Below are 15,427 nucleotides of genomic sequence, written 5' to 3'. Positions count from 1 at the left end.
GCTTTATTTTTATGCAATTACATTTTATTTATTTAATTTAGCTTTCAAAAATTGCAGCATATGCTGCGTATACTTGTTGCATCTAAATAAAACGCATACGCAATGTACTACAAATTTAAATTTAGTGTTAATAAATTTATTTGGATTACTATTATAATTTAAAAAATTTCAAGTACGTTAAGTATACGTATTTGAATCACTAATATTACGCATACGCCTGTTTAGTTTTTTTTGTAGCTCTCAAACGTTATGCAGCATTTAACGCGCCACACGCCGCACATGCCGCAGCTGCCGCAGCGGCAAGTTCGCTGAAATTTGAAGTTTCCGTTTCAGTCTCAGTGCTCAAAGTAAATAGTGCGCATGAACTGGCGTCGTCATTGAATTGCTAGCGAACAGAGTTGATTCCACTTTTTTTTCTTGTGTTTTCATTTGGATTGTTGTTGGGCTGTGCCAATGTTTATGTTGTCTCGATGGTCGTGCGTCCAGATGTTTTGATTCAGTTTTAATTCATTTCACTTGGCGGGCGCCACTGACTGTTATTGCAGTCATTCCGCATTGTTGTTGTTGTTGTTGCTATCGTTTGTTCTTGTTGCTATTAAGAAAAACGCCTCCAAGAATAATCGACTAAACGAGCGAGGCAAACGAGAATTGGTTGACGACGACGCTGCCGCTTGCTCTTGAGCTGCCCTCAGCTTGGCCAACCAGCCGGCAATAAAAATATGATTGTATTTTCGCTTGAGTTGTTTTCATTTCTCGTTGATGTTGAGAGAGGACCGCACTCCAGCCCAAGCGACCGCACACTTTTTTACACCCCCCCCACACACAGCAGTTACTTGCTTACTTACATTGCCTGCCTGCTTTAGTTTCAAGCAGAACTGGGGAGGCTGCATGGTTAAATCAAGCGCATGACAGTGGTCGACCATTGAACCGCTTCAGTTCCACTGTAGCTGTTGTTTTTCTTTTTTACACAGCTAGCGGGATAACAACTTGAGGCCATTGTTTTGTTTGCCTCACACACACACACACGCACACACGCACACACGCACACATTTGAAATCAGTATGGCAACTCTCACATATTCGCTACATTAGATTCTTGCTTGCCATTAATCGTGGGTTTGCGGCCAAGCCAGCGAGAGTCCTTCGTCCAGTCAGCCTGGCATCTTGTGTGTGTGTGTGTGCCCCAAGTGGAAGTCGTCGACTCTTGCGAGAGCAGCACTCACTGCATATTTACTCGAGTGATGTAATTTTTGAATAGCTTAAGGCTTTTCAAAATATTTAGCATGGCAAATCCTTTTTAAACGTTGATTTCAGACCATTGGCCGCTCTCGCTCTCGCTCTTCCTCTTTTCTGCTGCTGCTTTGTGCTTTGTGCGTTTCAAGCACTTTGCATATATGTGTATTATTATTATTATTGTTATTAATAATAATAAATTAGATGTGCCCAAGCGGAAGTTGAGTTCAACTTTCTTCCTTTCTGCATTTCAATTGCGCCACAATATAAAAGTAACCAATTGAAATTTAGATATGACTACCATATGCATAAGCTTCAGCGTAATAGATTCGCTCTTAAGATTTGCAATTTACGTATTTAAATTAGTTTCGAAACTTGAGTTTGCATAAATTACGTAGCCAGCAAGCGCTACGACTTGACTGACTAGCAAATACACTTTGTTAGCAAATAGAAGTGGGAAAGGTTATATATATAAATTTCATTTTTTTTTTACTATTTATGTATTAAAAACATAATTTAATTTAAAAAATTAATTGCCTGCTGCTGACTATGAAATACACTTTGCTTTGAATTGCATATAAAATTGAAAATATTAGCACATTTAATTCAAAAAATTTTTAAATTCATATTTCCTTATTAGCAGTTTAATTAAAAAAAATTTTGCTTGCCAGCCGACTATGAAATACACTTTGCTTAGATAAAAATATGCACGAGTGTCAAGAATTGAATGCAAAATTTAAAATATTACCACAGTTAATGCGAAAACTTTGATAATTAATTGAAGCTTAATTAACAAAAATTTTGCTTACCACAGCCAACTATGAAATACGCTTTGCTGAAACATAGACTAGCTAAAAATTAATATATATAAATTTAAATTAATGAACGATTCAAAAATTCAATTAGCTAAATTAAAAAATTTTAAAATAATTATTTTTAACAAATACAGTTAATTTCGTAAAAAAAAAAACAACTACAAAATACGCTTTGTTTGGTTGTGGACTAGCTAAAATTTCATTGTTTATTGATTGAAAAATAAAGTTACAAATTATGACAAGCAATAAGCTTAACAATTTTATTTAGAAAATTAAAGCATGCAGCTGACTACAAAATACACATTGTATAAAATTTAACAAACAAATTATTAATAAAAAAAAATTAATTGTTTAACTCAACTTGCATATACACTTTAGAAAACAAAACACTGGGCAGCAAATTTAAACGAAATGGAAATAGAACAATAATAACAATAACAAAGAGCAACAGTTGCAACAAGCTGATAATTGTTGTTATTGTTATAGTCTGGAACAAGCAAAAAACAACAAAAACAAAGCAAAAATGGCAATGCTAAGCAGAAAGTGTGCGGGCAACAAAAAAAAAAAAAAAAACGCAGAAGGCAAATAAAAATTTGTAATGAAATTTTGTGCGCTGACATTTCGAAAAATTGCTTTTTAACCTTTGTGTGTGTGCGTCACACAGCAGGGGTGGAGCAAGGGGCTGGGGGGGGGATACATATGTATGTCAGTGACAAGCTACACGTGTTGCTGTCTCGCTTGCACACATGCTGCCCAATTTGAGGTCCACGTAGCCGTAGACTGTGACTGCTGTGAATCTTTCTATGTGCAACAAACATGCATGTGTATGCGTGTGTGTGTGTGTGTGTGAATGCAAAGTTGTGCTGCAACGAAATCTGTAAGCTGATAACTCTGTGACATGCTTTTAAGTTTTTGGCTGGCATGCACACATGCAGATTATTATTAGGTTGTTGCTCTCGCTCTCGCTCTCTTGCTGCATCTCGCTCGCACGCTGAGCTATTCAATGCCAGGTGAGTCTACAAAACTTTACCCATGTCCAGCTTGTGTGTGTGTGTGTTTGTGTGTGTTGCCATTTGCCATAAGTTTTGTTCTAACAAACCAATTACTCGCACCAATTTCCACAGCTTTTGCTTTTGCTGCTGCTGCTGCTGCTGCTGCTGCTGCGACTTTGGCCTCGCCCTTGCCAGATGATGGAAGAGTTCGACTTTGAACACGGCAAAAGCATAAGTAATGCTTGAAAAGTAGTGGGTGGGGCTGGGTGGGGTTTGGGTTTGGGTGGCTGCAGCAAAATACAAATACGACTTTCAGTTACTTTTTCATTATTTTTGCCAAGCAGTTTCAGTTTGTGTATGCGGCCAAAGACACTTGCCACACACACACACACACACACACACACTGTCTGCTGCTGACACACACACACACACATGTCCGTGTATTGCAATGTTCAAAACATTGGCAGATGTCGCCGCACTAGCAAAAGTTACGAGTGCAGCAGCCACCAACAAAACTAAACGCCACACAAAATGTGGCACAAACGGCGACGGGCAAGCGCCCGCCGCAGCTAAAGCAACAGCATCCATTGCCGCTGCTACACGTGTGTGTGTGTGTGTGTGTGTGTCGAGACAAGCACAAGACATGCCAAGCGAAGCCAACAGACAACTCAGGCAGGCAGCTCAACAAGCAAAAAAAAAGCAGCAGCAGCAACTGAAAAGTTGCAAAAGTTTTTCGTTTTTTTCTGCGCTTTGTTTTTTTTTTTTTTGTTTTTATTTTGCTTGCTGTATGTTTTGGGTGTAGAAACCTTGCACATAGTCAAAAGCCTACGTAAATCAGTTGCTAACTTTACAGCCAGCGAGAGAGTGAGAGAGCAGAGATTATAATAAATATTAAATAATTACTACAAAGAAATGTGTTTAAGGCAAATATATAAGTAACGAATAAATAAATCAGAAATAAAAAGCATAAAATAATAGTAAAGAAAAATTCTATTATTAAAGTTATGTGCTAATTTTTTATTTTAATTAATTAATTTTGTTTCATTTTTATATAGCTGTGTATGCTTGTAAGCAATAAAAATATATCTAAAATAATGCTTAATAAATATTTTTTAATACTTTAACTTATCTAATAATATAGGCTAAATATATAAAAAATACTTGTTAACAAAAAGCAAGCAAAGAAAATTTAGCATAAAAATTAATTTTTTTTTTTTTTTTTTTTTATTTTTATATGTTTTACATATCCAATTAAATATATTGCTTTGATTTATTTTCACGAATTATTTATTTTCGCTAATATATACAAAAATATATAAATTATAAATATAATAAAACAATAAAATATATAATAAAATTATAATTAAAAAAATGATAGTTTGCAAAATAATAAAAATAATAATATAATTGGGCATATAAATACAAAAAAAAATAAGAAAATAATGTATTAGTATTTGTTGATAGATTAAAATTTGCAAAGAAAGCAAAAATGTTAATTAATTAATTTTAATATAAAATAATAAAAAATATAAAATAATGTATAATTAAATAAATAGTAAAATAAATTAGTTTCTTTAAATGATAATCTTTGCAAAATAAGTTTTAAATTTTTATTGATTTTCACGATTATTTATTTTTGCTTATAAATAATAAAAATAATATATAACTAAATTATATAGCTTTTAACAAAAAAACATGAGGAAAAAAATTATTATTTTTATATGATAAACTTTGCAAAATAAGTGCTAAATTTTTGATTTATTTTTACGACTTACGCTTTTAAATAATAAATAAATAAAAAATATAAAATTATACATAATTAAATTATAGAATTTTTAACAAAAAATCATTAGGAAAAAAATTATTTTTATATGATAAACTTTGCAAAATAAGTGCTACATTTTTTTTATCTATTTTCACGACGTGCATTTTTAAATAATAAATAAGTAATTTGCATAAATACAGTTGCTAAACTTATAAAAAAAACTAAATAAATGCAACTATTGCATTTAATGAACTCAGCGCTGTTTTTAAAGTAATTGCAACTACTTGTATTTGTTAAGCTTAATTAATATCTCTTGCTTGCCAAGTTGTTGCCATTTTGTTTGGTTTTTGTTGTTGCTTAATCTCTGCGCTTCGCACATAATTTTTCATCTTTTATTTTGCGGTTATGTACAAATTGCACATGTGGGGCAGGCAGCTCGGGTCGACTGGCAAGATAAAGGTGCTGCATGTGGCATATGTTGCAACAAATTGTGTCGGCCTGGGCTGTTGCGACATAATCTTGAGGCGGCTTTTGGCCGCTTAACTTCTTACGCCAGCTTACTCATTGTACACTTGCACTTGGCACAGCCACAACCCACAGCAGAAGACCCAGCACCCAAGCTCAAACTCAAGCATATATTATGAAGATGAGGCAGCAGCAGCAGAGGCAGCAACAGCAGCATGCTGCTTGTAAAAAGTTTTTAATTTTTCTTTTCAAACATGTAACTAAAAGAGCAAGTACTCCCCATGCCAACAACAACAGCAGCAACTAAAAGTAACAAACAGTAAAGACAAAAAAATAAAGAAACGCTGCAAAATGAAAAGAAATTATCCTTTTGCTAGGGCGCTGCGTTTCTCACTCGTATAACTTTTGCTTCTACTTGCTGGCAAAATATCATACGCATAAAACAACATACGCTGCGTCGACGTCGACGTCGACGTCAGCAGCAGCAGCAGCAGCGCCTTTCTTGGCTTTATTTTGCTTTTAATGAAACAGTTGTTGCTTGTGGCATTATTATGATTATTATGAGGCATGCAAAAGTTGCAGTTAAAGCGTCGTGTAAAATAATATTTAGATGCCAACTTTCAGTGGGGGGTGGGCGTGGCGCAAATGCAGCAAACTTCAACGTAGCAACTGCAGCTCTCTCAGCTCTTTAGCTTTAGCTTTAGCTGTAGCTTTAGCTGTAGCTTTAGCCAGCGCTGCCAATTTTGTAGCTTAATTAAATTTTGCCAGGCCAAAAATCTGTGCGAAGACCGCCAAATGCCAAATGCCAGTACCCAAAGCCGAACTCTTCATGTTGCTGTTGCTGTTGCTGCTGTGCCCAAGTGTTGTGGGTTTTGTGCCCATTTTATAGCCCGAGTGGCTTGCGCTTGGGCTTGGTGACTGTTTCATAGAAAGGCAGCCCGCCCCTTTAATTAATTGAGCACTGGCCGAGCACAGGGCGCTGGCTGCTCCAGACGCACTAGCTCCAATTTGAACTGCTCGCTCTCTATGAAACTTGCCAGCGCAGATTGACTGTGAAGCCGCATAAAATTTTCTACATTTTAGTTGCATGCAGTTGATGAAATTAACTTTCGACTGTGTTCGTTTCGGTGCCGTTGGTAACTTTTGTGTTCACTTTGTAAAGCGACCGACCGCCTGCTGCAGTTTGGCATAAGAAATTGTTTGCTCGCATTTCTATGACTTTCCAATAAGTTTCCATTGTTCCGCCTTTGCCGGCTAATTGACAATTGAGGACAGCAGCAGCAGCGCTGCTCAGCTTCGCTCCCCTTGCGCCTTTGAGCGTTAGTCTAATTGAGCGCTTAAACAAGTTTAGATTATAAAGCCAAACAAATGCTAAGCGTACAGTAATTGATATTTGCTTGCTATGAAATGAATATTCTAGCCGAAAGATTCAAATTAAACAATTTATTCGCATAGAAAACAAAAATTACTTATTTTTAATAAACAAAAATATGCAAAATATGCATAAATTATTTTTTTTAAATTTTAATAAACATGCAAACTTCTTTTTTAATAAACAAACATATACAAAATATGCATAAATTATTTTTCTTATGCCATATGCATTTGCGCTTATTATAATTATTATATTATTATTAAAAACTTTGCATACATTAATTTAAAAATTTATAATAAATTTTTATATTATTCTAAAACTGCTAAACAATTTTTGATTATTTTAAAAAATTAATAAAGCAACTTTAAAAAATAATAATAATTTATGCAAATAAATGTTTGCGGCTATTTATTGAATTTAAAAAAATTTAAAATTAAATTGTAAAAATTACCATTTAAATTTTGTTATATAAATTAAAAAATATATATATAGAACAGCTGAAGAGTTGCTATAATTTTAACAAATAATTAACAAATAATTTATGAATGATTTATATATAAAACAAAAGGCAGTAAATGATATATTTTAAAAATTATTATAAAATTAATTAATAAAGCAAAATTATGTGCTTGTGGCCTATCAATTGTTATACAAATTAAATATAATTTTATATATAATTTTTTTGTAAACTTAACAAATAATTTATGATTGATTTAAATCAGTATTTAATAAATTAGCATAACATATTTTCAAAATTATTATAAAATAAATTTATAAAGCAAAATTATCTGCTCATCAATTAGCATGTGATGACGTCACTCAATGAAGCCAAAGCAGCAGCAGCAATTAGTCAAAGTGCAAGCAAGCAAAGAGAAAATATGACAATGAGAACAATAGGCTGCATCTTATCAGTAGTTTTCACTGTACCTACAATTTGTTGTTGTTGTTGTTGTGGTTTTGGCATACTTGGAAAATTTTGGAGTCTAATAAACAATTGTCGTTTGTTCAAAGGCCAAAACACACACAGATAGACAACTAGATAGCTAAAGAGCATGTCAGTAGTAGTAGAAAAAGAGAGTAAGAGAGAGAGTGGGAGTGCTGGCAGCTTCATTTAGTTTGCACATCAGAGATATTTCAACAGACTTTACTTACAACTCCACAGATTCAATCAACAAAAATGTGCTGTGTGCTGTGCGCGCTCAAAGCAAAGTTGGGATAAGAATCTTTGTCTGGCTTTTGTCATTTGCTTTCACTACAGCAGCAGCAACACACACCAATCTATATATATACTATATATATGCATGGCAGTAGCTTTATTGTACCTACGGTCAGCTATTATCACCAGCACTGTATCTGTGATGCACCCGCATTTTGTAAAAGCAGCGCTCTGGCTGTAAAATTTGTCAGCCAACTTTGTTGCTGTCAACTGCAGCAGCAGCAGCAGCAGCAGCAACAAGAGCTAAAAGCTGCAGCCAGCCTAGCTACTAACAACAGTTTGCTGCTGCTGCTGCTGCTGGCCAATTTTTATTTGGCATCAATGGCAAACTTATGATAAAATATAAAGCAGCTTTACTGCTCACAAATTTTACGTTTTAGCCCACACCCCCCAACCTACAACAATGGCTACGAATTGAATAGACATCTTAATGGGGCAAGGCACGGACGTACGTACGCTACTGCCGTATACTAAAACAATTTTGCATTAATGACAATTTTGCTGGCACAGCTACGCAATATATTTTCATTATTTTGGTCAGAGACTCTCTGGAGTTGAGTGGCAGTGGCGCTAGAGTGGGCGTGTTTGGTTGCCTGCCTGTTGCCTTTATGATGACGTTACCGAGCGTTGCTCTCTCGCTTGAGTGACATGAAACTGTAATGGAATTCAATAAAAGCTGAGAGTGCAGAAACAGTTTAACACGCAGCGCACAATATTGCTTGCAGAAAAAACAACAAGCACACACTGAGACAGCGAGAGACAGAGACAGAGAGAGCAATAGCTGCGAGGGGGGGGGGGGGGGAGTTGAGAGTTGGTTGGACTCTCTCAAGTGTTGGCCTGGTCAAGCGTACGGTGCGCACAGCTCGCGAATCGTTTGTCAGGCTCATTTGTTAATTTTGCACAACATCCAACCTACGGTTTATATTCACAGCTATCTGCTGCCCGTTTACCGTTAAGCGTTGGGTGCTGGGGTGCCCACACAGCATTTAACATGTGGCAATATTTATGCGCTTGGCCATACATATACAAATGAAGCGACAATTTCGAGGGGTACATTAGCTTATGCAAGTGAGTGCGCTTTATCGATAGTATCGATAACATGTAACAATTCAACTGAATTGCTTGGGTTAAAACATTAACGGTTGACAATGTTGTGAATACTTGTAATTGTAAACAGCTTTAGCTTTGATTTTTAGCGATAGTATCGATAGTAATAACTACAGCGTTAATAGCTATTAATATATAAGACTGAAGTAATTGTATGTAATGCAATGTTATCGTTAGCAAATATGCTAAAAGTTGTTATTGCAATGAATTTAATGCAAGTCATATCAATAGTATCGATAACAAATACGCTATAAGTTGCTACGCATTTAATGCAGTTATATCGATAGTAACGATAACAAATATGCTGTAAATTATTATTGCAATACATGTGCAACAAATTTTAATGCAGTCATATCGATAGTATCGATAACAAATATGCTGCAAATTTTTATTGCAATAAATGTGCAACAAATTTAATGCAGTCACATCGATAGTAACGATAACAATTATGCCAAAAGTTGTTATATTAATGTGCAACAAATTGCAGTCATATCGATATTATCGATAACAATTATGCTAAAAGTTTGTAATCAATGTAATGCAATATTTAACGCTAATATTAATAACAATTTGCATAGTCATAGAGCAACGCTGAGTTCACTTGATGTGCTCACTAGCTCTTTGTCTCTCTCTCTCTCTCTCACTCTCTCGCTCTTATTGAGCGTTTGTAGTTGCTTGCACACCTTGGCTACGAAACCCATTCAATGTTGCTTTTATTGCATTTACTTTGCGACAAGCAAAAGCTCCCCACCCACTATCTCCACCTATCATGGCAGCAGCGGCCAATGACGACGCTTGATGGCCGGACCGGATGTCGTTTTCAATAAAGGCGTCGCAGGCGTTAAACTACACACCCATATAAGTATATATACAAGCGAACACACACACACACACACACATGCATGTATATATAGCGAATGAGTAAGAGATGCGCTGTGTTGTCTGCTGGCTGCTGAGCGGCACTTTAATTAATTTCTTTAAGTTCATTAATGTTGCCAACTTGTTTGAGCAAGCGACCAGCAGCGATACAGAGAATGGGCGTGTGTACACTTCAAGTCAAATATACCAATATATATGTGTGTGTGCGAGCGTACAGAACTGTAAATTGAAATCAATGCATAATTTCGTAGCATACTTTGGTACGCCCAAATGCAAATATATGAAAAGCAATGCATAATTTCATAGCATACTTTGCTGCGTTAAAACACAGCAAGCTGTTCATTTATGCTCTGTTTGTGTCTCACATATGAGCATATATATATATATATTTTTTTTTTACCAAAATTTAACCGTTAACCATTGAAGCGCTGATGGCAGCGGCGTTACAGCAGTTAAAGCCAAATGAGCAACAGTGCGTTATGCCAACTGAGGATAATGAGCCAAGCACAAGTCGCACAGCTCAAGCAGCAGCCGCAGCAGCAGCTGCCAGTGCTTCACCCATGCTGCGCATACAGCGTGAACTGCACGAGATTGGGCAACATCCGCCGCCAAATTGCAGCGCCGAACTGCATAAAGAGGATCTCTATCATTGGCGTGCCACATTGACTGGACCCAGCGGCAGTGTCTACGAGGGCGGCAGCTTTCGCCTGGACATACGTTTTCCGCCCGCCTATCCCTTTCGGCCGCCTCAGGTGCGCTTCATGACGCGCATCTATCATTGCAATGTCGATAGCCGCGGCGTCATTTGTCTGGATGTGCTCAATGAGCGCTGGTCGCCGGTTCTAAACATTGCCAAGGTGTTGCTTTCGATTTGGGTGCTAATGAGCGAATGCAATCCCAATGATCCACTGGTCATGGGCATTGCCGAGCAGTATAAAACGAATCGCAAGGAGCACGACAAGATTGCGCGCTACTGGACCAAACGCTTTGCCATGGCCAAAACGACGCAGTCTACAGCAAATTCCAATACAAAACTTGAAAACTGCAGCAGCAGCAGCAAAAGCAATAGCAACTAGCCACGGCCCAACGATTTATGCGACAATAAACAGCAAAGCCAACTACAAGTAGTGTGTGTGTGTGTGTGTGTGGCAATCTTTTGGCCACGCTAAGTGCTTAAGGGCGTGGCACAATTTGTAAACAGCGCTGCCAGTCAAAAAACACACAAAAATCAACAGCAACAGCAACAACAACAAAAATGTAGCTAGTGCCATTATATGCAAGAGGGGGGTGGCTGAGTGGGTGGTGGGTTTGCTGTGTTTACCCAGTAACACCAATAACTGTAAGTTGAGGAGCTGCTGCTGCAGATAGCGCGAGCGAAAGAGAGCGCATGAGAGCGAGCGCTGGCGCTGCCGCTTGGCGCGTTCATGTCCATGAATATTCATGAGGCTTGCCCCAAAAATGAAAACCCACAGCATAAGGCGCTGCTTGAAACAAACGTTACTTGGGTGGGTGGTAAAGTGGGTGGTAAAGGGGGGTGTGAGTACTTGAAAAATGAATTGAAACGCGAATGGGTTGACTGTTCGCTGGAAGGTGTTGAAAGCAGCAAGACAAGCAGGCAATATGACAAGGCACACACACACACACACACACACGCAAAGAGAAAGCTAAACATTTACATACATGCGTTATGTTTATGAAACACACATATATATATGTATATATATATTTCAAACTGCTGCGCTGGCAACTCTAAGCCAAATGAAAGAGCAAAAGTAATGGAAATTTTGCATCTAAAATTTACAGTTGCCTGCATGAAACGTTAGCAGATATTTTTAGCAACTCTAGTATTATTTTTTTGAAAATTTAAAACTTTGGCTTAGCAGATATTTTTAGCAACTCTAGTATTATTTTTTTGAAAAATTGAAACTTTGGCTTAACCTAAGAAAGCTTAACTCTAAGTGTAGAAAATTTTTAAATATATTTTTTGGCAACTCACGTGCACTTTTTAATTTAATATTGTATAAAATTCGAATATTCTTACTTAACTTTGACTAAATAAAAATCTCTTGGTAACACTTTGAGCTATAAAGAGCAATGAAATGTATTTGCTCTATTAGATTATTTGCTAAGAAAGCTGCAACTTGCTGCTATATGCAACAATTGCTCTGCCTGTCTGTCCCTCTGTCCTGTCTGTCTGTATGTGTAAATTTAATTAGCCTGTGTTACAAAATGTAATGCAATTTACGCCAAAAAAAAAAACGAAAATAAAGAGAGCAGCGCTGTGCGCTGTGTTCAAAATCATGAATCTAAAAATGGCCAATTATAGCCCAAGAGCTAAGGCACAAGGACGACAAGGACAATGACAAAGAACAGGAGCAAAGATTTTGTAGCTGTAGCTGTAGCTGAAGCTGAAACTGAAACTGGACCTGGTTCATGTCTATTTGACTGCTTGACTGGGTGGCTTGGGTGGGTGGGTGTTTGGGTTTAGTAGTTTGCAGTGTAGGGAAAGCGACACTCAATTTGCGAAATGCGATAAATTGAATGAAAAGTGTGAAAATGAAGAGCAGTCATCAGCAGCAGCAGCAACCAACGAGTGTTGGGTGCGCGCGTTGTTAATGAAAATTCAAGGAAATTTAATAATAAAAACATCAGCATAAAGTAAAACGCATAAAATCCAATGAAATGTAAAAAGGCACAAGGCAAATGAATACAGCTGGACAAACGCCAAGAGCCAAGCACATTGATGTGCTTGATGTTGCTGTCGTAGCTGTTGCTGCTGCTGTCAGTGTTGCTGCTGTTGCGCTTGATTGTTGCTCGTGTGTGTAGTAAATAGCATTTGGGTAAACACATTGCGTTTTGGCTTCAGTGTTCGTGTGTCTGTGTGTGTGTGTGTGTGTGTCCTGCAGCAAACAGGATATGCTCAAATGAACATGTTGATTGCTGACAGCACACACACACACACAGCAGCAACACACAGCGCTGGGGCTACGTCGTCTCCAAATGAGGAGTCAATTGAAAATCAACTTAGTGCTGCTCGCTTTAATGGAATTAGTTGTAGCAGCAGCAGCAGCAACAGCAGCAGCAGCAGCAGCAACAGCAGCAGCAGATGCAAAAGATGCCAAGGCTGCAATCTTTGTATATATATCTATATATATATATATATGCTTAGATTTTATGGTCAGTGCCGACACCTTGCTGAAAAGCAAACACGCATGCATTGAGCTGTGCCTACACTGAGAGAAGTGCAGCAGTTAATGTAAACTCAATAAGCAGTCGCTTGGAAGCTTTAAATCATTATAATTTTTCTTAAACAAATTCTATGTTTATTATTTCACATTGCACGAGTTGAGGCTACACTGAGAAAAGTGCAGCAGTTTTCTTAATCATCAGTCGCTTTGATGCTTTGCATAAATCAGTGATTTAATTATTATAATTTTTCTTAAACAAATTCTATGTTTATTATTTCACATTGCATGAGTTGAGCCTACACTGAGAGAAGTAGGAGCAGTTTTCTTCATCAGACGCTTTGAAGCTTTGCATAAATAAATAATTTATGTAATCATTATAATTTTTTTTATACAACTTATATTTCATTTTATTTATGTCTTCAATTATTTCATTTCATTTATTTAATTATTTTATTTAAATTTTATATGTTTAGTTTCTAAATTTTGTAAGACTTTTTTTTTTATTAAGATAAACTAGTTTTTTTTAACAATTATTTTTATTATTATTATTTTTTTTAAGAAACCCGTATAGTGTTGTATAAAAAATAAAATTAAATTGATATTCATGGCTTTATATTTTTTTTTTCATAAATTTTTCTTTTACTTTTATTTTTATTAAACTTATGATTTATTGCATAAATTATAAAAATAAATAATTTTGCATGCAATTAATTTTTTGTTATGCTTTTTATTAAAAAACTTAGCTAATTTTTGTTAAATTTATGTGCCTTGATGTAAATATAATATATAATAAATACTAGGGTAACAACTTATACATAATTGGATAAAATTTGAGCCTAAGTCTTATTTATTCTTTTATTTATTCATGAAGTTTGTTCCAACAATGACAAATTGTGATTATAGCTAAATTTTAGGCATTTAGATAAAGTTGATTATCTTCTAAGTTAAATATTATGCAATAAGTGTAATCAATTGTTGATTATCTCTAAATTCCAGGAATACTTAATTCTGCAACTTAAAATTTAAATACAGAAGATTTTCTTCTAAGTTATCTTTAAATTCTAGGACTGTCTCTAAATTTTAAAAATGCTTAATTCTGCAGCTAAAAATCTAGAAAAGCAAGATTATCTTTTAAGTAAAATATTTTGCAATAAGTGTAATCAATTGTTTCTTATTATTTGTATATGTGTAGTTTTTTTTTTTCAGTGTATAGCTGTATTTGAAACAGAGTTTCGCTGCACGTGTAAATGAAATTAGAAAGCGTTGCAAAGCATGGACATGCCTCATGCCCCAAAACAGTTGCCAGTTTAACAGACTCGTTCATGCAACAAGCAGCACATGCAACAAAAAAAGGCAACAACGATTGTTGTTTTTGTTGCTGTTGCTGTTGACTTTACATTAAAATGAGCAAATTTTTGTGCTAAACTAACAATCAACAGTTGCAAACATATTTTGTGCTTTGTCTTTAAATTAAAGAGTGACTCACTGACTGTGCTGCAGCCTGTGGCATGTGGCAAGTAGTAACTATGATTGAATGAGTGCAAGTTTGAATGGTTGAGCGAATTGGTGCATGAATGAATGAGCGCATGAAGTTTAAATGACATAAAATGTAACACTCTACGCCAGTCGCTCTCTCTCTCTCTCTCTCTTCCTGACATGGACATGTGGCATGCCACACGCTTAACGTCGCCGTCGCTGTCGTCATCATCAACTTGGCTATGTGGGCTACGCTGCTCTAACTGCCTTTGTAGCTTAATTGAATTTTAGTGCGTCTCACAATATGCAATATTGCTAAAGTGTTTCTATCTCGCTCGCTCTCGCTCTCGCTCTCTCCCTTTCATGCATGCAAAGTGCATTTAACTTTGTCGCACTGTTTGGCGGCCATAGTCATAAATGTCTAAACGCTTCTGTCGTCGACGTCAACAATCGCACAAATAGCTTCCTATTAGCCAAACTCTACCCCCCATCCCCCATCCACACGTCTATAAAACTTTGTTAGTCTCTCTGTCAGTTTTATTTTCCAACACACTGAGCGACAGCAGTTACTTAACGCGATTTTCAGCCCCAGAGCTAAAAGAATTTGCCTGCGTACATAGAATTTTTCTCTTTGTCATGAAAAGCAAAAAGCTTAGCACAACTTTTAGCGCAAATTAGTCGCTCACTGCTTAGTTGCCATGCAAATTGTAAATCAATTGAGTTTTTAAATATTTACATTTGCTTTATGAACACAAATTTTCAATACAACAGCAAGTCTTGCGGATCGCAATACCCATTGAAATGAAAGTGAGCAACTAAAGTTGCAAAAATACTGCTAAGTAAACATAATTATCACTGGTTTTTAGTTTATTTGTATTGTAGACTGGCCAATAACTTTATGATAACGCTAAAAATAT

At 36.1% G+C, this 15,427-nt stretch overlaps 1 protein-coding gene across 1 annotated transcript; it reads left to right on the top strand.

Annotated features, from left to right (window-relative positions):
• The first annotated feature begins 10,227 nt into the window (after positions 1 to 10,227).
• LOC108606038 (ubiquitin-conjugating enzyme E2 D2B) lies at positions 10,228 to 10,973 on the top strand. The gene has a single exon (XM_017995868.2). The coding sequence runs from the start codon at positions 10,278 to 10,280 to the stop codon at positions 10,920 to 10,922; it is 645 nt and encodes a 214-aa protein (XP_017851357.1). The 5' UTR covers positions 10,228 to 10,277; the 3' UTR covers positions 10,923 to 10,973.
• The last annotated feature ends 4,454 nt before the right edge of the window (positions 10,974 to 15,427 follow it).

The sequence above is a fragment of the Drosophila busckii genome, chromosome X, assembly GCF_011750605.1.
Source record: "Drosophila busckii strain San Diego stock center, stock number 13000-0081.31 chromosome X, ASM1175060v1, whole genome shotgun sequence".
NCBI classification, from domain to species: domain Eukaryota; kingdom Metazoa; phylum Arthropoda; class Insecta; order Diptera; family Drosophilidae; genus Drosophila; species Drosophila busckii.
This window is presented reverse-complemented; position numbering and strand designations above follow the sequence as displayed.

What these genes read in the sequence shown, in the direction of transcription:
- LOC108606038 (XM_017995868.2), top strand. Translation starts at nt 10,278, where the DNA reads ATGGCAGCGGCGTTACAGCAGTTAAAGCCAAATGAGCAACAGTGCGTT.